Source organism: Cyprinodon tularosa, unplaced genomic scaffold, assembly GCF_016077235.1.
Source record: "Cyprinodon tularosa strain WSP-4 unplaced genomic scaffold, ASM1607723v1 ctg818, whole genome shotgun sequence".
In the NCBI taxonomy this organism is placed as follows: Eukaryota; Metazoa; Chordata; class Actinopteri; order Cyprinodontiformes; family Cyprinodontidae; genus Cyprinodon; species Cyprinodon tularosa.
The window spans coordinates 97869-122795 of record NW_024039583.1 but is presented as its reverse complement, the minus strand read 5'-3'; the positions used below and the strand labels follow the sequence as shown (position 1 = coordinate 122795).

At 40.1% G+C, this 24927-nt stretch overlaps 1 protein-coding gene across 1 annotated transcript in view; it reads right to left on the bottom strand.

The window, feature by feature from the left end:
- Positions 1–24927, bottom strand: part of LOC119774564 (zona pellucida-like domain-containing protein 1) — a 52526-nt gene that overhangs the window by 6992 nt on the left and 20607 nt on the right. Inside the window, exons 5-10 of the mRNA XM_038272100.1 lie at positions 21508–21689; positions 20681–20753; positions 20211–20308; positions 16613–16693; positions 16342–16513; positions 7536–7638 (exon numbers count right to left, since the gene is read on the bottom strand). Coding sequence (XP_038128028.1) covers positions 7536–7638; positions 16342–16513; positions 16613–16693; positions 20211–20308; positions 20681–20753; positions 21508–21689 — 709 coding nt within the window. The remainder of the gene's footprint in view (positions 1–7535; positions 7639–16341; positions 16514–16612; positions 16694–20210; positions 20309–20680; positions 20754–21507; positions 21690–24927) is intronic.

Genomic DNA, 24927 nt, shown 5'->3' with positions numbered 1-24927 from the left:
AAGTTAATACAGGTTAGTATTATGGTGCAAGGAGCTTGAGAAAACGTAGTTCAAATGTTGTGTTTTTCTTTACTAGTTAAAAAAGCTGGGCTTCTCAGAGGACCATGACTCAGAGTTACAGGTTAGAATGAAGACATATCTGTTGTTTTCTGGTTGAACAGAATCAGACTGCAGAGCTTCTAGATATCTGGAAAATCAGTTTCTCTTTCATCATTATAATAGTAGACAGGTTCGTAAATCTGTTTTTAAGCAGAGAACCGAGACACAAGCAGGGGACAGCTGCAGATTTAAAGGAGAAACAGATCTACTGGGATATGCAACATATAATAAAATATATCTCCAAGTTTACCAGAAAGTTTACAAGGGGAAAAAATCTCAAGCTATAATTAAAATCAGTTTTCACTAGATGTGGATGGCGCCAATGATCTTCATTGGATGGAGCACATGACGTGATATCAATATTTATAAACATTAAATCAAAGCCAAGAGTAACGAGTAACGTTTGTTTTAAAAATGTAAGGAATAAAAAGTACAGATACATGTGTGAAAATGTAATGAGTAAAAGTCAGAAGTAGGAGGAAAAATAGGTAATGGAGTAAAGTATAGATAACTAAAAAGTGTACTTAAGTACAGTAACAAAGTATTTGTACTTCGTTACTTGACACCTCTGATGATATAATGCTGTTTGGATTGGTATCAGCTGTTATTTGTGTTGGGATCTGGTTCTCTAAGACCTTGTATCGATTACAGAGGCCTTAACCAAATAACAGTCAAAAATAAATACCCACTTCCGTTACTAGCATCAGCCTTCGAACCAGTACAAGGGGCTACTGTCTTCACTAAGCTCAATTTAAGGAACGCGTATCACCTTCTCAGGATTACAGATGGTGACGAATGGAAGACAGCCTTCAAGACTCCTTGCGGCCAGTTCGAGTATCTAGTCATGCCTTTTGGTCTCACTAACGCCCCTGCATGTTTCCAAGCCCTGGTCAATGATGTCCTCAGAGACTTTTTAAATTTCTTTGTGTTTGTTTACATTGACATCCTGATTTATTCTAAAAATCTTTCTGAGCATAAGAAACATGTCCGCCTGGTCCTGCAAAGATTATTGGAGAACAAACTTTTTGTTACAGCGGAAAAGTGCGAGTTTCATCAACCTTCAGTCACCTTTTTAGGGTTTGTGCTCGAGGGCGGGCAGGTTAAGCCATCTGAAGAAAAGATAAAAGCAGTTTTGGATTGGCTGGTACCTGAAAACCGTAAACAGCTGCAGAGATTCCTGGGTTTCGCCAATTTCTACCGTCGATTTATCAGGAACTACAGTCAGACAGCTCTTCCTCTTACAACTCTAACTTCAGTCAAAAAGACCTTCCAGTGGACCCCCGAAGCACAAAACGCTTTTGATAAACTAAAGACTTTGTTTTCCAGAGCCCCTGTGTTAATCCAGCCCGATCCAACCAAGCAATTCATCCTCGAAGTGGACGCCTCTGACTCTGGTGTAGGAGCTGTGTTATCCCATAGACTCGATTCTGATCAAAGAGTTCACCCTTGTGCATTTTTCTCTCGTAGACTTTCACCAGCAGAACAAAACTACGACGTTGGGGACTGTGAACTTCTGGCTATCAAACTGGCATTGGAGGAGTGGAGACATTGGCTTGAGGGAGCTGAACACCCGGTTTTAGTATGGACTGATCACAAGAACCTAGCCTACATCCAGTCTGCCAAACAAGCAAACCCTCGTCAGTCAAGGTGGTCTCTTTTCTTCTCTCGATTCAACCTCATTATCTCTTACAGACCCGGATCCAAGAACATCAAACCCGATTCTCTCTCTCGTCTTTATTCCGTTGATCAATCCGAGACGCCTGAACCCGTTCTTCCTGCTTCCTGCACTGTTGGAGTGGTTACCTGGGAAATCACCGATCTCATAAACTCTGCTCTGGCTTCTGAACCTGACCCAGGTAACGGTCCTCAAAACAGAACCTATGTCCCTTCTTCTGTCAGATCTCGCCTGATTCAATGGATGCATACAGCCAAGTTTTCCGCTCATCCGCGGGTGAGTAGAACCATCGCCCTAATTTCTAGACGTTTCTGGTGACCTACCCTGCACAAAGATGTGAAAGAGTATGTTTTGGCTTGTTCTACCTGCGCCAGAAACAAAACCTCACATCAACCACCCTCAGGTCTGTTGCATCCTCTTCCTGTACCAACTCGTCCCTGGTCTCACATCGCCATCGACTTCGTCACTGGTCTCCCAATCTCCCGAGGTATGTCTACAATTTTTACCATCGTCGACCGATTTTCAAAGTCTTGCCATTTGATCCCTCTCAGGAAACTTCCCACGGCCTTCCAAACCGCTCAGCTCCTTGTGAAACATGTTTTTCGACTCCATGGAATCCCCCAGAAAATCCTTTCTGACCGCGGACCTCAGTTTATCTCCCAAGTCTGGAAGGCCTTCTGCTCCGCTCTCAACTGTAAGTCATCACTCACTTCTGGTTATCACCCACAGTCCAACGGTCAAACTGAAAGAATCAACCAGCAGCTCGAGTCTACGCTCCATTGTCTGACCTCCAACAACCCCACCGACTGGAGCCAATACCTCAGATGGATTGAATATGCCCACAACTCTCTCAAGTCTGATCCACCGGCCAGTCACCTTTCCAGGTTAGTCTCGGATATCAACCTCCGCTTTTTCCAGCAGACGAGAGAGAGATTTCGGTTCAGTCTGTCAACCATCACATCCGTCGTTGTCAGCGAGTCTGGAGAGACACCATCGCTACACTCAACTGCTCTTCTGAGACCACCAAGCGTTTCGCAGACTCAAAGAGACGTCCTGCCCCAGAGTACGTCGTTGGTCAGGAGGTATGGCTCTCCACTCGGGACATTCCCCTCAAGGGGATGTCTCGCAAGTTGTCTCCGAGATTCATTGGCCCGTACAAGATTGCCCAGGTTATTAACCCTTCTACCATACGCCTGCACCTTCCTTCGAGTCTTCGCATCCATCCCATGTTCCACGTCTCCCAGGTTAAGCCAGTTGTCTCTAGCCCTTTGTGCCCTCCATCCGACTCCCCTCCACCCACCCTGGACGTCGATGGACATCCTGCCTTCACCGTCCGCCGGATCGTGGACTCCCGTCGGCGAGGTCGCGGTTGGCAGTACCTCGTCGATTGGGAGGGCTACGGTCCGGAGGATCGCCAATGGGTTCCTGGCTCCTAGATCCTCGATCCTTCATTGATTGAGGATTATGAGCGCTCCCTCCCGTCGACATCTTCTGGACCGCCAAGAGGCGGTCGTTGAGAGGGGGGTACTGTTGGGATCTGGAGCTGTACCACCTCTCTCCAGCAGAGTGCGCCGTGGATCCTCCTGAGCTGAGCCTCCAACACACCTGAGGCGCATCTCGTCATCAGAGGATCCCCCAGTATATAACCTGCCTTCAGACCTTGCCTCAACGCCGCAGTGTTGATCCAGTTTGGTTAGCACCTGAGCCTAGCAAACACCTGAGAATCTTGGTTATCTCTGTTGAGATGAGATTCTAACTCCTCCTTGTCTCTGCTTTCAGGAATCCTGTTTCTCTTGGAAGCTCTGGATGAGCTTAACCTGCCGAGCCTGCCCTCTGAGCCAAACCTGAAGACTCTTCTCTGGATTCCCCTGCAGCTCTTGGCTAAGAGCTGGAAACCCAAACCAGGGTCTGCCCTCAAGTTAGAAGTAAGACGCTGAAGCGGTTATTGGACTCTGCTGAACTAAACAGTCTCTGGACCCAACAGTTCCTCTCTCAAAGTAAAAACCCGGACTCCTCAAGGTATTCTTCTGATACTCTCAAACTCAAACTCTTCTGTTCCAGAGCTAACTGAACTGTCATCCTCACAGACTCCAGTGAACCTGTCCCCCGGCCTGAACCAGTTCCAGTGTTATCTTACATGTGCTTGTGCTTCAATAAACTCTGTTAAACTTTTCATCAGTCTCCGTTGTGTTCTGCATATTGGGCTTTTCTGAACCCATCATGACAATTTGTCATGTATTTATACATTAATGTTTTCTAGCTCTTTATAAATAATGCACTAAAATGCATCTGTCTAACTAGTTAGGAAAACAATAGGAAAAGCATTTATGTTTGAGCTCATTTTTGGAAAATACAAACCCTATTGAAAGCATTCGGGTTGAGTAACTGTAGGTCCATCAGCCATCGCCAACTTTCACCATTAAGTCACTCCATTGCTTTAATGTCATGTTTTCATTCTCTACGCTTTGAGAGAAGAAAAATAAGCTTTGAAAGGCAGTATGTTTAAGCTATTCATATCTTTATAAATATTGGATCCCTGCTACTATTGGTACACTTTAAAAAAATGTGATTTACAGAAGGCTAGGCACTAATCTAAATAAACATCATCGTTCATCTACAGGTTCTCTGAATTCAGTAAAGCAGAAAAAAAAAACTGCAGAGGGGAGAGGGACAGAGCAGCATGGAGTCCTTTCTGACAAAAGGAGTGCAGGTGTACAGCCAAGGACATCCCATGCAAAAGGATATTACTGAAGCAATAATACAGAATTTTATTATTTCATGTTGATCTTTGATCAACAAGCTCAGCTTTAAAACTTTATGTCAGTGGTAGAGGAGATATAATGCCAACCACATCACAGCACAGTAACGCCTAAGTGAGCTTGCTGCAGACAAAGTGTCCAAGATGAAATCCAAGATAATCTTCTGTGACGGAGATGGAAACACAAAGAAATAACCAAGCCTGTCTACGCAAATTATTGAAGTTATTTAAATTAAACATGACATTAACATATTTTGTGCGATTAATTGATTATTGCGACAGGCATACTCAAGACTTGAGACTTGACTTGCAAAAACTGACTTGTGAACATGACTACTCCAAGCCCAAGCACGGACCCAGCCAGAATATAGACAATGCAGCATTATGTGTTTCCACTACATGTGATGTAATCAATTATGTTCTTGCTAAGCTACAGACGTAACAGCCTGTAGATAAAATGTGGACATTGGCTTTTTGAATCTCCTGGTCAGTGAGACAAATATGTTTTCTAAACTCAATGACCAGGTGATAAAATAGTCTTGGTGAATGGTTCAGAAAATATTAAAATGTTTTTAAAGCAGGGTCGCCAATCGTTCTAATGATGAAGGCTGCACCATGGATCATAGAATGGGCTACCAATGCTGAGCCATGTACTGGAGGAGTCAGTTTTCAACTAGGCTTAATTAACATTTTTAAATACTTTCCTTTAAATTTTCGGGTTTTAAACTGTCATTTTGAAATCTATATAAATGCTTATAGGTCCTATGTGATTACCATCATCAAATTCTTCATAGTTGTTTACAAAATGGCAACAGTATAAAATAAATATTTCAAGCTTAGCCCACTGGTGAGTTGTTCCGTTCACAGAAGAGGGCACCCCATGTGTGAGGGTCCTGTGGTGCCAGAGGGGCATCGCATTGGTGACCCCTGCTTTAAAGGTTGCCTATAGCAATGTTTATTCAAGACAACATCTTTAAAGCTTGTACTGAGCTGCTAAATTGTAACTGACTGAAAATACAAGTTGATATTTAAAAAATGAGGGCCGCAGTGAATAGATTGGTAAGAAGGAGCCAGATGGTTGGAAGGTATTCCATTTTTCTGCTGTATTTCATGGAAAAGGATGTGATTCTAGGATATAGATGTTAGGAGGCCAGCTTTCTTATGAAATTAGACTTCATAAGAACCATAAATACCCAATCAGGCTTCCTAACATAAGCCAGTAGGGCAGAAAGTAAGGTGAGGGCTTTGCACATTTGAAAAAACGAGATATAGCCATTCTCTAAGCCAGGGGTAACCAATTAAAAACCAGCGAGTTCCAAAAAAAGAAAATCATCAAACAGTAAAGGTCCGGAGACATTTTTAATTATAATCTGTTACTTTAAACAGAATTTAACACTGAAATAAAATGCAGGTGTTTATGCATCCATGTTTTTTTTTAAATAAAAAATATATAAAAATAGACATTTTCCATTTGAAAATCTAAATTGTTTTTTAAGTAGAGAACAACAATCTTTCAGTTTGGTATAAAGAAAATTTCCTGATTCACATATTTTACATCTGAACTGAGCGTTTGTTATTCTTACGTCTTAATGTTGGCAGTGGGCTTTAGGCTGCCCTGCAAGGCTTTAAACCTGGGTTTAAATGGAGACTAAGCCATTCTCAAGCACATAACAAGGAGCTCATTCTGAGCCTGGATCCAGATTTATTGTTGATGGTGGAGAATCCTGCTTCACAGCAGCAGGTTGAGCCAAACATCCTCTAAATGTGCAGGGTCATCTTTGAGCGCCATTTCACTTTTCTTTCACCAGTTCACCGCAGTTCTTCCAGCAGTCCACACTTTCTCTGCTCTCTTTTTCTCATCATCTTCTCCTTCTTTCCCATCGCCCGGCTTGCCACAGGTTTGCCTGCTGTGTCTAAAAGTAGTAGCAGCAGCAACCCAGACTGACAGCAGCTCATTGGCTCATTTGGATCACGTGCAACCTAGAGCCGGACGCTCCGGAGGGATTTACCGTATTTAATGGAGAAGGGGCGCAAGTGAAGTTAGACACTGTCGTTGGACAACATGCAGTAATTTATAAATTTTTAAATCAGGTCGGGTCCGGATTAGCCAGCAGGTGGGTCCGGATCTGGACCACGGTGCGCTAATCTGTGACCTTTTCTCAAAGCTTTAAACTATTATAGGATAAACACAATATCTGGAACAGACATATTTTCTATAATCTCTGTTCTATTGGCGGGGAAACTAGCAGAGGTGTCAAAAAGTATTAATGTGTATTTCTCATGCAGAAGTATAAATCCTACTGTTTACAAACACTAGAATTTAGAGGATCAACTTAAACTTTTTACTCCATTTGAAGTACCATTTTTAAAGGAAAAACTGTTAATGCCAGAAGCTTTTTTGCACTATCCTATTAAAGGAACATTTTTCTACAATTCTGGATGACAACTTCCTTAGACCTGATTTTCTTAGTTTTATATCTAACGGTAATAATATCAAATTTACCTTTGAATCATCTTGAAAAATTATTTATTTTGGTATGTGGTGAACAACAAGTCGGGGCGGCACCAAGTCCAACCACAGATGAATTAATTGTTTGGATGAAACAAATTATTTTGATGGTTTTTATTTTTTTAAATACCAACAAGCCATAATGAAAATTAGCTTAAAGGAAACCAAACTAACAAGACTATTTTTTAAAATATAAGGAGTAGAAAGTAGAGATAATTGCAAAAATGTAAAGAGTAGAAGTAAAAAGTTATCTAAAAAGCAATTACATCAGTTAAGTATACATTAGATAGCCAACATTTCTACCTAAGGTAGGAAACAAAGTATTTCTACTTTTCTTATGTGACGCCTCTAGAAACTAGACTAAATAAAAATAATTTGTAGTTACAAATAAGCATTTGTGTTATAATTTATGCTATGTTTTCTTAAAAATAGGAGCAGGTTTGTTGCTAGTACAGACTCAGAGGAAATGACAGAGAACAAAGAGTAATCATTACCACTTCGAGTAATGATGGGCCCGGCGGTCAGAACAGCATTTCCTGAGGACTTGCTTGAATGTTTTCCTACTGAGACGTCTCTCTTTTTCCTGCTGCCACAAATCTATGACAAACAGCACAAACACAAAAAAATCACTGGTTTCATTTCATCCGCAACACTAATTTTGATAGATATGCATATTGGGTTGAACAATTATGGCTTTTGGTGATGTGTAAAAATAATCTCTGGAGTGAATATGATTTTAGAAAGAACATAAGATTCATAAAATTATTCTGAAGTTTTTTGTGTTATTTTTATGCAAAAACAGTTAACAAACTTTTACCACTAGAGGGGGCTGTTGAGAACTCAACAACGCCCCCAACCGGCCCATAAGCACATAAACACACACGTGTCAAACTATCCTTGTGGGGGCTTTTCATTGACTTCCATTAATTTCCCCCTCATTTCTATGGCCTAAACCTAACGTAAGCCTAACCCTAAACCTAAAGCTTACCAACACATGACTAACCCTAAACTTAACCTAAACTCAATTCATACATCAGTCCTAAATTAACCTCCATCCCAGGAAGAGAACATTTCCTAATAGGACCAGTCATTGGTCCCCAAGTATAGCTGTCAGTCCACAAAATGTAGCATATTCCTGGGAAATTTTACCCACCAGGTGGCCACACTCCCCGACCCTCTTTCCATCCATTTCTGTGTACTCGTATATTTGCAAAGGATAAATACAGGGCAAAAAAGCATCACAAGGAAGTTTATATTTCTGTTAACTCGGGCATATACTTTAGGATTTTTTTGCCCTTTTCGGGGCCGACTATCCAGTTGTGCAAGAATTTTTGGGAATCGGGCTGGTTTTCAGCCTCATCGTGCATCTGCCGGGGGTAACCACCTCCCAATCAGGAACCGTAAGGTTGGAAGAAAATCAAACATGTTTGAAATTCAGTCGATCATCATGAAGTATTTGTATTTGTATTTGTTCTTCTAGATTGACGAGTCTGACTAGCGCCATCTCTAGGCAGTGAGTCGGGATGTGGTTTTTGGACGTACAGTGTGAGCAAGTAGATCACATCAGAGAGTCTTGGGTTTGGCGGCATCTTGGATAGTGCGTGGTGGTGTTTACATTCCTGTTGCCAGCATAGCCCTAAGAAGAATCCAGCCTTGGAGGATTTTGAGGAGATAAAGAACACCTGTAATTTCCTTTTTGGAGAAACCTGGGCCATTCGTCTCAAGCAAAAGTCCATTCTGAACCTGGTTGAAGAGGTGAAGGCTTTATGACTGCTGAATGGGGGAAAGGACAAACGGATCGCAGTTTTGGAAGACTGAGGGGCCGACTTGGAACAATACACCAGAATGAATGATGTGATCATCAGGGCCCTGTCTGGCTGGTGTCCACGCAGGAACAGGTGGCCTCCTTCCTCTTGCCAAAGGGAATAAATCTGGACTTTGACTCCACTGAAGCGTGCCACCTGCTCCAAAGACGAGGGAACAATGAAAGTACAGCGATTATCATGAGGTTCACTAACCGGAACCAAAAAACTGCTCTGCTGAAACAGGGCAGGATGCTAAAGGGGTCAGACGTGTTCATTAACGAGCACCTGACCAAGAAGAATGTCAACATTAATAGGAAGGTCCAGTGGTCGCAAACTGTAAGGTCTTTTTCAAGCTAAACGGAACACTGGAGGAGGCCAAGGTTTTGGTCATTCAGGAAATCACTGAGCTGGATAAATACAACTCAAATCTTCAAGGAACATTTGGAGCACAGGTGATATTTCGCATGACTCACATTCACCATGTCACAAGTTACAGGATCTGTTTCTTCGTCACTTATGGACCAAACACTAACGCCTACAACTGTTACTGCAGATAATCTGGAAGTGAAAACATTCAGCTGCATGGATTATATAAGTCAGGACATGGAAGAGAACATGGATCCAGATAAAAACCTTTGCTGCTATTACACAGCTGATCAATTTGGCAGTGCAGTTCAAGCAGATAATACGTTTTCTATCATCAACAGAAATTTATATGCAAACTTCAACAGCATCATAGACTGTTTGAACCAGTTTAAACACCCGTTCCACATCATAGCCATCTCTGAAACATTGATCACTCATGAGAAAAAAGCTTATTTTGAGAGGGGGTGTGTATGTTGACAATAACTTCAAGTAGAAAATAGTAGAAAACATGACCAGAGTGACTAAAGATGCAGTTGAAATATTTATGCAAAAGTCAAAAAATTTTGTTATTAGTTGTATACACAGAGCTCCTGGTTATAGTATTGAAATATTTAGAGAATAGTTTGAGCAAACATACAAGTTACATCATATATAATACATATTTGATATTGATCTACCTAACAAATAATCATAAACCTACTGAAGAGTTCATGAATATCATTTACAGTGGGAGCCTTTTTCCAAAAGTAGGCTGCCATTGTCCGGCGCCCGGGTAGCAGTGTGGGTTAAGGGTTTTTGCTCAGAGACACAAAAAGGTAAAAATTGTCAAAGTTATTACACTTTAGAAATCTGGGGACAGACACCATTTCACAAATTATAGGCCTGTTTCTCTACTTCCACAGTTTTCCAAAATTTTGGAGAAATTATTTATGGATAGATTAGATACATTCATTTATAAACATAAATTGCTTTCCGAAAGTCAGTAACTCACAAAGATCTACAACAATGGCCGTCATTGAATTCATAGAAGAAGTCACCAGTGCCTTAGATAATAAGAAATCTGCAGTTGGTGTATTTATTGATCTCAAAAAAGCATTTGACTAAATAAATCACGAAATATTATTAAGAAATTGGAGAGTTATGACACCTGGGGAGTAGTACTCTGGATGAAAGGTATCTAAGCAACAGTCAGCAATTTGTGCAAATGGGTGACTGCCAGTTATCGTGTTGGACATTGTTTGTGGTGTCTCCCAGGGGTCAGTATTTGGGCCAAAATTATTTATCCCTTATATTAATGACAGCTGCAAAGTTTCTAGAATACCTAAATTTGTTTGCAGACGATGCTAACATGTTTTGTACAGGTGAACATTTAGATGAGCTTATGGCTGATATAAACCTTTAGTTATTTCGACTTAAGATATGGTTCGAGATTAACAAACAAACTATCATTGAATCTAAACACTCTAAGTGGATTTTGTCCTGATTCGTATATATATATATATATATATATATATATATATATATATATATATATATATATATATATATATATATATATATATATATATATATATATATATATATATATATATATATATATATATATATATATACATATATATATATATATATATATAGTTATTAAATGCAATTAGAGGGAGAGGTGGTATGAGAAATAAGTTTTGGAGGAGGGTTTGTTTCTATTTAGATCATGTTTCATCTTTCCCAGTCACCCAGCAGATTTCTCCCTTATGTGATGTCATCTCTCTGAACCCAGATACATTTTTTCGTGGGAGACAGGTTGTGGTGGTTTCCATTTACAAAGATCTTTGGTATTCAGTCGATAATCAGTCACCTCATGATGATGCCAAAATCTCATATATCTTGAGATTTCTGAATGGTAAGACTATAAGATGGTTAGAAGCCAGGTTCAAAGAAAATGCGGTTTCTGGTTGCTCTTAGTGGGATTTAATAAATGAGTTCCAACTTATATTATCAGATAAAATCGATCAGATCTGTTTGTAACATCGGTTAAGGAATTGAAGACAGGGTGTCATGTCACTTTCTGAATTTTCCATTGAATTTCATACTCTAGCTGCCTCAGGCTGGGATTTTTCTGCCCCTAAAAGCAGCATTCTTAGACTTCTTAGAATTCTTAGATGAATCTTTAAAGGATGAGCTAGCTACTCATGGAGAACCAGAGACTTTAAGCAATTTAATAACATAAGCCCCCTCTATAGAAAGCAGATCAAGGGAAGGGAGCCAAAGAAGCAGCCAGTAGCCAGAAACTTAAATTCACCCACACTGGTGACAACTTTTCAACCTGCGCCATTTTCATCCTCATTTGAACCAGAATACATGCATCCTGGTCGTACACACTCTGAAGAAATACCAAAGATGTAGGGTTCCTATATTGTGAATTCTCTGAACACTATATTTCACCCTGTCCTGTTTGGCCAAAGGAGAGGTTCTGCCAGTAGAGACAGTAAAGAGTAGAACTGCCGTCTACCTCCTACTTCACTTCCCCACTTTATTCTTCATGCAGTCATCAAGTTCAACAATAATTCAGTGTATCATTGTTGAACTTGTATCACCGCTAAAATTAAACTGACCCCTGTATATATGGGTGTGTTCAATTTCAGCGGCTGCATCCTCCAAAGACCCAGTGTACCTTGGCCGGGTCCTTCGAGGTCTGTGAAAAAAAGGAGGCTGGAAGAGTTTAGCTATGGATTCACAAAGGTTCAGCCTTCACCTACTCTCGCCGCCTGTATGCTCTGCCACCTAGCAACCTCTACAGTTGACACATGAAGGAAAATGGATGCCAACCTTCTCTACTGCTCTGTGTGCTAATTACATTTCTGAGGAGCTTCAGCAGCAGTACCGCCATCACAGATATATGTTTTATAGTCCCCACACGGAAAGATATTGGACTCTGAGCTAAAACGTCAGCCAAACACTCACATATCTGACTCAATAACCATTTAAAAAAAAACTATTTTAATTAATTTCAGAGGGAACTAAGCAGAGTGTTGGCCTAGTGGTTAGAGCAGTGCAATTGTGCTCTGAAAGGTTTGCAAGTAGCTGGTTTGATCCCCACAACCTCCACTCTGGGTCCCTGAGCAAGACCCTTAACCCCACACTGCTCCCTGGGTGCCGCACAATGGCAGACCACTGCTCCCCAAGGGGATGGGTTGAATGCAGAGGTAAATGGATCAATAAAGTTCAAATATTATTATTATTATTATTAACTATTCATATACCTGGATTATATTAAACTGGACATCCAGTATTCACCACTGTTTGATGCCTTTTACGTTTTTCCTTTTAGCACAGAGCAGCCTGCTTGCTTGGACTCGCAATGACTCATGAGATACTAAAGACCTACGGAGGATACAGTGGACCTGTCCTTAAAAACGTGCAAAAAGAAAGGATGTATTTCTCTGCCGCGTAACAGGGAGAACCAGAACAGGCCTTGGCGCCGCATCATGTAATTGACATATTCTTATTCTCTTGTAAATCCAGCAAGGATTGAGACCATACCCCTTTCCACTACAGTGAATGTTACAGCCCTAGATGCGCAGAGACTTCCCATCATTACCTACATGACTAGACATCTTCAACTAATCATTTCAGGTTAACACCATAAAACCATCTCACACCCCTCGATTGCTCTTGGATTTAAAGTGGCTTCAATGACATAATCCTCACCTAGATTGGTTCATTCAGCTCAGTGAGTCAGGTTATTATCCTCATGTTTACAGTCTGCTGTACCATAAAGCTGTTGTACTCCAGCATCCCAGAATGAGGTAGCCCTCTGTGACCTGTTATCCGTTCCAGAGAAGAATCAAAACTTCAAGCTGGTCTTAAGTAAGCATAAAGCATTTTCTTTGCCAACATATCGACCCTATGTCTTATGCTACATTCACACCGGACGCAGCAGGCGCGGCAGAAGCAGCGAGTTTACATGTAAAGTCAATGGTTGACACGCGTGAAGGCGCAGCTAAAGGTCCCGCAGCACGTTTTGAGCAGCAGGCGCAGCGTGTCTGAGCAGCTGAAGCAGCAACGCTTCAGCTGCTCAGCTGCTGCTCAAGATGGATAAATTGAACTTTTGCTGCTCGACGCGCCACATCAACCAATCAGAGAAGCTGATCTGGGAGCTGGCCGTGAGACAGACACATCGCTGATGACACAGAGCGCTGTGATCACTCCTCTGAAACAGTTAAAATGCAGAAATCTGCCGGCATAATATGTTTGCTTTTATTATCCTGCTGCCTGCAGTTTAGATTATTTAGATGAAAAACACCTACCAGCCTCCGCGGTGAACCTGGATGAACTGGCTGCATAGTTTTCAGGTGGATTTTCTCACTTAAAAACATATTAAAACTACTTTATTCCCACTAATCACAGCAAATATAGCTGCAAGGCAGAGAAAGGATAGTGAAGCTCCGCCCAACGCGCGTCAGACACACTTTTTCACCTCGCAGCCAGAGCAGCAAAGCTGCTTCAGCCGCGCACCAGAACTAACTGGTACAAGCAGCAAAAATGAAGCAGCAGACACGATTTTGTTGCTCTTTCTGCGTCCGGTGATAACGTGGCATTATACAAATTTTTCCGTCAGAAATTCAAGTATGGGGAAGTGGTCTGCCTTAATTATTCTTCCTTACCGGTGGGGGGGGAGGCTCCCTTCAACTCTACACTCTTCAAGTTGCATGTTTCTATACAACAAAAGGGTTTGTTGGGCTACTGTATAAAGCCTTGTACTCAACGCATTTTCTGACATGTTAAATTGAAAAAGCTTCCTGGATGGGAAGAGAAACGTCTTTAAACTTTCCGTAAAAGTTTAAAAAACAATCCACTGGACTTGGTTTCCAAGGTTTGAAGACATTTTGCTTCCCCTCCAGGAAGCTTTCTCAATCCAAATATCTTTAAACTTGGAAACAATGTCCAGTTGATGGTTTTTTGAAATTTTTTGAAACTACCGAACCTTGGTGTGGAAAGCTTAATAAAAACTGCCTAAAAGTCTCATCACCTCAATCTGCCTTATCCATCAGTCACTCAATTCTATCTGTGCTCATGTGATGGAGGAACGCTTCCACTAAGAGGCTGACATTTGGAAATGAACAGCAAGGCATTTTCAGGTTGATTTAACCAACCAGGTGCTGTTTTCAGAGAGCAATCTGGCACTGGTTGCTAGGCAGCCTTTGTGTAGGCTTACTGGCAATGTGGCTGTTGATGGGAATGTTTGGGCTTCCTGCTGGCTGGAGACAGACAGGAGAAAATTTAAAAGCATTATCATCCTATAGTAGTTTATGAAACTTGGCTACCAAGAAACAACCAATCAGAGCTCACTTTTCTCTCAAGTTCAATCATCTCTCGTTAATTCACAGGTAAAGGTCATCAGACAGCAACATTTTGTTGTGGACTTTCAAATCTTCTTTTCAGAAGGGTTTAAATGTCCATGAGAGCAACCATAAACCATAATCAGAAGCTCAAACAATAATTCTCATCTTAATCAGCACAGCCTCACTAAAGCGGGGCATGAGTGCAATTGACGTCTATCGTCATTGTTCTGGCCTGACAACCTGGGGAGATTGAGGGTTAAATCACTTGCCTACACAGTCTTTGAGAGGTCACAAGTTTGGATTATAACCCCACACCTTCTTAACAATGAGGTTCAGGTGGGATGAATGCTACATTTTTCTAAGGTCAAAATTTGTGTGACTATTTTTTCTATAATCTTTTTGCTGCTGTAAACACCAGAATTTCCCCATTGTGGGACAATAAAGGGATTTTCTATTCCTTATGCAACAAACAATTGGATTTGGGCCACTTAAGGCTGCTGTGTGTTATGTTCAGTTACTTTGGTCAGGTTAACTTTGAGGGGGCGAGGCATTTGTTTGAGGGGGCGGCCCCCTCTTGCCCCACTTTAAATATCCGGATTTGGATGAGAGTTGAGTTTAGCACAATCGATTTAGTTCAACTTTGCTTTTCCTTATTCTGTCCACGCGATGCACATTTTTTTCTCATGTTTTCATCATATAAATAACACTAAGTTCTCTTTTTGCTGAAATGTGCTATACAAATACATTTGCCTTAGCTTGAATGATAGAGAAAAATGCAGCACTGCAACATTACATGTTAAAAGCGTAGCTTATTCAACATGATTGAATAATCTTTTAAAGTAACTTGCTGCCAAACAAGAGACAGCAAAATAAGCCTGCCAAGAATTTGCTAATTAGGATTTGTTCTCATTTCAACCATTCCAGTGGAAAGTACCCCCTCACTCCTGTATTCTGTTTAACTTTTTTAATATGATGAGATGCCCTCACAAATATTCTTATCTAGTTCTGCAATAGGCTCTTAATTTAGATGCATGTGCTGGATGTTGTGAAGGTGAGCAATAATGTCTTTCCTTGTGGTTCACATGTTGTAAATGTCTGTTGTAGTAATAACTGTACTTTGTTTAAGTAATCTTCTAAAGTCGTTATTTCCCCTTTCCCACTGGCCGGAAAACCCGTTTAAACCCGGGAACAATCTGCTTTTAGTTGCCACGGGAACAGCTCACTGATGCGTGTCTACCCGGGTCAACCGACTCGGCAAGCGATCCGCGTTCAAATCACCAAGCTCTGATCAGCAAGTTTTGGGAACACCGGGGTTGACCCACTAAATTACGTGATACCATTGAACGCAACGTACGGATGTCAACACACCGCGCCAGTCGCTTCTAATCTAGTAAGCAGAAACAGCTCTGTTTACATTCAGTAAACATGGAGCAGCTCTGGTGAGAGGGATTCAGACACATAATAGAGCGAAACAATATAGCACATGCACTATGGCCTGGCTTCCCTCCATGTTGCTCTCCATTGTTTACTTTCCTGATTTCTGTCATACTGATGATATCACCAATGTTAACCCAGGATGATGGTGTCAGCAGACACACAGCGGCGGGGGGAAAGAGGCCATGCAGCTGCCAGTGAGGGGTTAGACAACCTTTTAGTACCAGTGGGAAGGGTTCTAAATGGCAATTGATGGCAGGTCAACCCACGTTTTAAAAAAACTAACGTTCATTTGCTATTTTTTAGTGGGAAAGAGGCTTATGTTGTGCATAGGTGCTTTGAGTTGGTCTCACTGGCATAAGCATGGGACAGTCGTCCGCTCGACACAGCTTTGTAACACAGTGCAGAAACACAGTGGACATCTTCTGGTTCTTGTGCTTCACAAAGCGGAATACTTCAAAGGCAAAGCGTCCCATTTGGCTCTTCCCATTCTCAAAGACAGTGGTCTGTGGGTCCTTATCACAGCTGTGACAGAGAAATAAATTGATGAAAGTTAGAAAAGACATACATGAAAGCTTCTCGAAATAACTATATTAAATCACCTTTTCAAATGTTTGGAGTTACCTGAAGAAAAGGTCATAGCGAAGCTCGTCATTTGGGTTTCCAGAGGGTGTAGTGTAACAGTAGTCCATTAGCACATTCCATCTGTTTCATAATAAAATAGAATTTATTTGACTGAGAAAACTGATCCTAAAACAATATTTTTATTTCCATTTAGTGGGTGTGGAATCAGCATCTACAGGGGAACATGAAAATGAGGCCATGACTGATCGGTAACACAAACGGATACTAGCACAGCAAGCCAGTGGTATCCACCATGTGGGATTTGTGTTTGGGATTTCTGGCTCAGCATTCTTATAGATAAACAGACTACTAAATAATCTATAAAGGTTTAAACATGCAAGACACCTTAAGTTTTATGCTTTACATGTTATAAAATAATAAGTATATTTTACTATAAATATCAACATATTTAGCAACAGGTGTAATTATCATTTTAAAATGCATTATTTTTCTACACTTTTATGTCAATGAGAGAATATTTTACACTTATATATACATATAAAGCCTTAAATGGCCAAGCTTCATCTTATATCAGAGATCTGATTGTTCCTTATGTTCCTAACAGAGCAATTCGCTCTCAATCTGCAGGTTTACTAGTGGTTCCTAGAATTTCTAAAAGTAGAATGGGAGGCAGATCTTTTAGTTATCAGGCTCCTCTCCTGTGGAACCAACTACCAGTTTTAGTCCGTGAGGCAGACACCCTGTCTACTTTTAAGGCTAGGCTTAAAACTTTCCTTTTTGATAAAGCTTCTAGTTAGAGTGGCTCAGGTTATCCTGAGCTATCTCTATAGTTCTGCTGCTATAGGCTTAGACTGCTGGAGGACATAGGGACCCCTTTTTCATCATTCTGCTTCATTCTATCTCTTTTCTCCCACTCTGCAGAATCTATTAGTTCAATCTCTAACATTCTGCTCTCTCTGCTTTTTCTCATAGTAGCTTCAGCTGGTCTGTTCCTGTTTAGCACAGCCAAACAGGAACAGACAAGCTGTGCTGATCTGTGTTGACATCAACACCTGTGTTTCTAGATGTGCGAGCTAGACCTGTTTTTCAGTGTAGTCCTGTTTTTCTGACTATGACTAACTGGATGTGCTCTCTTTCATGCTCTAACATGGGAGCTCGTCTGCCTGGCTGTGTGTTTCCTGGTTGGGGCCACCCGTGCAGCTGGTTGACAGTTGCCTTTTGTATCTATGCTTCTTTTTTTATGTCTGCTTCTGTCTCCTCGAACCCCAGTCGGCCTCAGCAGATGGCCGCTCACACTGAGCCTGGTTCTGCTGAAGGTTTCTTCCTGTTAAAAGGGAGTTTTTCCTCTCCACTGTCGCTACAAGCATGCTTAGTGTGAGGGATTGCTGAAGAGTCAATGAGTCGATGCAATCAGCTGGTTTTCCTTAGATAGATAACTTTGAATCAATTTGACTGGATGATCTGGTTGAACTGTAAAGTGCCTTGAGATGACATGTGTTGTAAATTGGTGCTATAGAAATAAAGTGAATTGAATTGAATAAACAGAAATAATTGTTTATTTCTGTTTATTAGTATAATAATGAACTATTTCTGTTTATGAAAAAAGGTATGCACAGTGTGTGTTAACGGTTTCCCTCTAAAGGGGTTTAACTTTGATCCCTCCAAACAACAGATGTCATTTAGACGTTGGTATTTAGCCTAAATCTGGTCGGTTCATCATACTGGTTTAAGTCCAGAAATACCTCTTGAGTTGTATTTGGTCGGTCTGATTTTGTCCCACTTCAGTCCAATAATAGACGTTGAAAAGACGTTACAAACCCAGTTTTCAACATATTTCCAAGTTCTGAAAATTACGGCTTTTTACTTTTCACTTTCAGTCAAATATGGACGTCGTTTCATGTCGTCTTTTCAACCAGTTGTTGCTCGGTGGGATTAGTGATGGGAGGAAACACACAGGGGTTCATTTCTCCTAAGTCTCATTATAAGTATATTTTTTACAAACTGATTAATCTGCTCAGTTATTGAGTTGGAATGTTTTTTGCTCAAAAATGTACCAATGAAGGGATTTGTTAAGGGATGTCCGTTCTCTGTATGACCACAGCAGGATCTTGGTTTGCATCGCCTACAGTAAGTCAGACCTGTTCCCGGTGCATGTTGGTGTCCACCAGAGCTGCCCTTTGTCACCAATTCTGTTCATTACATTTCTGGACAGAATTTCTAGGTGCAGCCAGGGTGTCAGGTTTGGGAACCTCAGGAAATCATCTCTGCTGTTTGAAGACATGTAGGCGAATTACTGTCCCTCAGACAGGTTATATTTTTTATATGTATATCTTTTTTAAACAAAGCAGAGTGTTTCTGACGTCATCTGTGCGCTGGACTGAAGTTGTGACAGGCAGCCCGGGCCACAGGCGGCTACGCTCTACACCTTCCATTCATTCTAGCTAATCTGAATCGTTCAATTCCATTTGGAGAGCGAGATCATCTGTGGTAGCAGCACTAAACATCTTCCAGGCATGTGAGGAAAACTAGCAGCAGTTCAGTGGACAGGATGAATTAACGGTAGCCGGCACGCGGGGATGACGTCATACACACTCCGCTTTGTTTAAAAAAAATATAAATATACAAAATATAACCGCAGATGTCTGGGGGACAGTGATTGGCCTCCATGTTCTGAATGCTGGCGTACCATAAAGAATAAATGATGAACAGTTTAGTTTGTGCCTTCAAGTCGTTGCCCATAGGAAGACGTTACTTGGATATAACTTAACGAAATATCTTTGGAACGGCTCCAAATGACACAAAATTAATACAGGTGAGAAGAACTTGATGTAATAATGTAAAATCAAGGGCCCAATGTAAAAAAATAACTATGTTCCCCTTTAACTTTTACTTAACCAAGAATCACTTGGAACGTTTCTGTAATTTACTACTACAGAGAAAGACAAGTAAGCATTACAACAGGTCTTAAGTCCTTAAGTTTTTATGTTCTTTCTTTTCAGACAAATCCTTATATCACGCTGGTGAGAACTTTTGTCTCTGAATTTTTTTAATGAATTTGAACAAACTCAAAGTGACAGTCAATCTGACTGCAAAAAACATTTTTTTTTTTTAGATAAAAAGTTTTTTTTTAATTGAGGACGTGACACTTTTCCAATGGAACAAGACAATTTACATTTAAAACTAAGACAGAATGGGTGTGCTTTGGTAGTGCAGCGGTTAGCGCACACAACCTGAGTATGGAGGCCTTAGTCCTCAACAGGCGATCCGAGTTCGAATCTGACCTGTGGTCCTTTCCCACATGTCTCTCCCCCTCTCTCATACCCCCTTTCCTGTCAGCCTACTGTCCATAAAAACAAGCCACTAGTGCCGTAAAAAAAAAAAAAAAAACTGAAGACAGAACAATTGCATTGTGTTATTCTAGATGCATATTATCTTATTTTAAGAGTAAAATACTCATTCCTTTGGCAGATCATCTTATTTCCCTACTTAATTTAAGACATTTTTACTTATTTCTAGATCACTTTTGCTGTGAAATTTCTGCAAAATAGTGTAACAATAATATTAAAACAAGCACTGGTTGGGAAGTTAAAAACAAATAGTTAGGATTCAGGTCGAATGGATGATGTTGTATGAGTACCTTCTGTCCAGGTTTGTAGCTTTGACAGCTGCAAACACCCGTGTCTTCAGGGTCAGTCCTGCCCCAGGAATGGACAGCTGCTGAATGTATGATGAGTCCTATTAAGAAGGAAAATCACTATCAATCATGTTTGCAACATTATTTTTCCCCCATTGCATGTTTCACTCTCATTTGTTTCAATATATGTAAGGAAAAACCTCCATTATTCAGATTCAAGTTCAATCAGAGGAGTGAGGATTGGGTAATGGGAACAACAGGATAATCTGTAATTGTGTATAACTTTACAGAATTAGATGATTTCAAGTAAAATGTGACCTTTTCCCAAATACATACTGTAATTTATGACACGTGTTTTGTCATATTCATGAATGTACACCGCTAAGAAAAGTCTGACGGAAGGAAAAAGTGAAAATGTTCAACTCAACTAAGCAGCAACAACAAAACATTTGTTTTTATTTTTGTGGTCTTACATTGTAAAGCAGCAGATTTAGCGTGCTGACAAAAGTTCCATTGCTTTCTTTCACTGAGATAGCAGCAGCTGACCTTTAAAAAAAGAACACAAAATGCTTTACTATTCACCAAGAACATACCTCATTAATATACATATAAATAATAAAAAAAGAATAACACCTCTTCCAGTAAAAAGTTTTATTCCAGTTTGATCTTGGCTGTGAAAAGTGTTTAGACTGGCCACAAATCAACATGGCCAATTTAACTGTGTTTTAGCAAAGAGCATCCACTCTCTGGACCTGTTGCCTATTTTGAAAAATTTCCCTATCTTTGATATTTAGACTAAATGACATTTTAAATGTTAATTATTAACATAATGAAGCTTATTTCTTATCCGGATTTTTACAATTAGTTTTATTGAATATTTTCCAGGGTGAGTAGCAGAGCAGGTGTAGCTCCAAGACACAGACTAAAATGGAATTTAGGTTAATAGTGTCCTTGCAAAAAGGAACATGACCTTTTTCACATCAAACAATAAGCTGTTTATCAAGGAAATGCATTTTTTAAAATCAATAACACCTGGCCTCCCAAAACTATATATATATATATATATATATATATATATATATATATATATATATATATATATATATATATATATATATATATATATATATATATATATATATATATATATATATATATATATATAGAGAGAGAGAGAGAGAGAGAGATAGATAGATAAACTTACAAAAGTAAGTAGTATAGATAGACAGACAGACAGACAGACAGACAGACAAATAGATAGATAGATAGATAAAATTTGATTAGATTTCATTAGACTTACGAGGCTAGCTGTGTGTTGTTGACCAGGTATTCCAGGGGATAATTGCAACTGTACTTGTAGAGCAACCCTGGCAGATAGCTGATAATGGTTGGGGGGTCAGGGGTGTCAATATAACCTGATATGTTTCCAATCTGCACCAGAGACAGATTTCCATAAGCATTAGGTCCCTGAGCTGTGGACACCTGCAAAGAACAAACAGTGAAAGTACAGTCACTACTTCACAAACCAACAGTAAGTTTCATTAGGGACAGACGCATCTGTACCAAATTGCATTAATTATACTTTTCTTAAAACTTTGTTCTCTTCTTTGAGTTCAAAAACCATTCATCTGCAAATATGTGCAAACCACAGCTAAACACACGCCGTAATTATCCTCTAAAATGCTTCCTGCTAGTAGTACCTCAGCTGCATGACCTGTGAAGCTGACACCTCACCCACCTTAAAAAACGTTGTAAATAGACTGGTTATGTTCTTCTATGTTAATGCAGATTTGTGCAGGGTTCAGGTTAATACAGTGGAATGCAGCAGGATAATTAAATTAAATTTAGTTTCTATAGCGCATATTCACATCATGTCATCTCAAGGCACTTTGCAGTTCACCAGATCATCCAGTCAGATTGATTTCAAGTTTTCTATCTAAGGAAAACCAGTTGATTGCATCGACTCATTGACTCTTCAGCAATCCCTCACACTAAGTATGCTTGTAGCGACAGTGTAGAGGAAAATCTCCCTTTGAACAGGAAGAAACCTCCAGCAGAACCAGGCTCAGTGTCTGATAATGCCAATATAATGTAAGAACACCCCTGGTATAATGTGTTCTAGCCTTGGTGGCTCTTGGATGTTACAGCTACAGATCACATACAGTGAGTGAAAATGGGTCTGATACCGTTACCTCCAGACGCTCATTCAGGTCAGCGTTCCACTCTCTGTGTTCATAGAGATCCAGTCAGTCCATTCATTCTATTTTCCACTTTTAATGAGAGATCCTGGAGTTGTTCTTTTAACGGACCATTGTTACTTATGTTTTAATAAGCCTTCGAGTTCTATAAGATGGCCGCCAGCACAGGATGTGATGTCTAGTCGCAAGCCTTATTATAAGTCATGATATCTTAAAAAGTAAAGCAGCACAAATGACAGTTTTAGTTTTGGTCTGCCGCGGTTTCCGTAGACTCGTGAACGCGCTTTCAGGAAATCCTATACACTACTGTTTATGCTCTAAAAACATTCTAAATGACTTCGTTTCGAGTAAATTATGGACGCTACCCACTCAGGACACTTGGAATACATTGGACGAGCAGTATGGAGGAATATTGACACGTTTTTTGTGGACTTTTATGGACCTTTCTGCCTCGGGCGCCATAGACCTCCATTATTTGAATGTCAGCAGACAGCAAGAAGCCTCCCAGATCTCCAGATGCATTTGAGATATCAAAAAAGTACTCCAGAGTGTTGTTCAGCATGGAGGTGAGTAGAAAATGAAGGCTAATCATGTTTTGGGTGTACTATTCCTTTAATGGCGGGATGGTGACCTCTGGATGGCCTAGAAAATAATATTTATTATCTCTTAAAAAAAGTATCACAGATCTGCATTATTGTAGTGCTAACCATTCAGTCTATTTGCAGAGTTTGTCATGTGGGTGAGGTGTCTAAGGAGTGTCTAAGGACGGCGCAGGACGGGGGTGCACTAAAGGTTCAACACCTCTGCTGGAGCAATAAATTAGACTGTCAACAACCAAAGGTTTATCTGATTGTTTATCAACCACAAAGTGGAAACCGAGCTGCCATGGACCCACACACTTGTTTTATTCATAGTTGTTTTTTACTTTGGTCTCTGCTATTTTAAATTTTAGGGTGTTATGCAGGGAACATTGATGTGAATTGAATGAACCTTTTTAGTGGTAGAATGTGATACTATGGTGCCACTGAGTTTTATTCCACAATTAAGAAAATTAGCATCCGTTTATAAAGCAGTGCTTTGATGGCTGAGCCCAATAGATGTCTTTGACAATCAAAGAGGGACATTTTACTCCCTTTGGTTTCACATGCTTGTTCCTCTGCTCAAATAAAACCCTGGTTTCCCTCTCGCTTTACAACTTTTCCTTAAGTGGATCTAGACAACCTTTTTTTTTTTTTTTTTTTTTTTGTTCAAATATTTTTTTAAATAATGGTTAGAATAAACTGACTATACCACTGCCACTGCTGCAGTAAGGGGGTTTGAAATTATCCAATTTGGTGGCTTTAGGAGTTTTGTAATGTATTCTAGGGTTAAACCTTTTATAATTAATTCCGCTCTTGCTTAATAAAGAAACATATGTAGGTTGTTCAGTTATTTGCCAACCTTGGACATCAGGTCCTTTTCAAAAGCAGGAGAAAAGTTCAGGTGAGGGAACAACTAAAGTGAGTTTAACGTTATTATATGTCATATAACTTTGGATTATAGTCATTTGCTCTGGTTTACAGTAGCAGCCATTCAACATGGCCCTGCCCAGTCAAACGCCAGCCGAAAGGCAGCCCTGCAACTTCCAGCGGAATACCCTCCATGAGCCCAAAATATTTTTTTACTCTGACTCCAGCCTTTCACTGAATTATAGGGTCTGACCAGGAGATAGCGCTTCTCTTTACATCTTAATGTCCACAAATCCTGACAAAAGAATATTTTAGTACAAAGATTGATGTTTGAAAAGGAATTGTAGGAGACCAGCAAAGGACCAGCCATGGACCAACCCAGGGTCCATCAAGTAAAGTGGGGAAATGGCTACTACTGTATGTATGAATGCAGCACAAACAGAAAGAGACAGCAGAGATAGAGGAACAGGCCAGAATGAAGAGACAAGCTTGATTTGAGAAAGCTTGATTAAAAAAACCATTTGGTTGCTCACAAAACACAGTGCACTTTGAATTATTTAAAGGTTCCATATTCTGTAAAATTCACTTTATATAAAATATGTAACAATGATCTGTGTCCTGAAGCCTGCATATAAGATTCACAAGTGGGAAAAAAAACTTTTCTCGTCTCTCACTGCCTTTCTCAATCTCTTAGTTAATGTTTGTTAAAAAAACAAACAACTGTGTTTGAAAACCATGCCCCTTATGACGTCATAAGGGGAAATAAACTGTCCAGAGCGGCCTGTAACAGCCCATCAGTCCATTTGAAGTAAATTAACATGACGTCATACTAACTAACTGTCAGTAGTCATGGCATAGAGATCCTCCCTAACATGCTCAGATTTACATGTTGCTCTAATTACCCTTTTGGTGTAAAACAAGTAAAGAACAAAGCTGAGAACAAAGGTGAGGGTGACCATGAGAAGGAGAACAGCACATTCATTATGATAAATATTTTCATGGGCTAAGCCCCTGATGATGAAAATAAGTTTTAGGGAAAATGTGTTTTAATTCAAATAGTAATGAATTAATTTG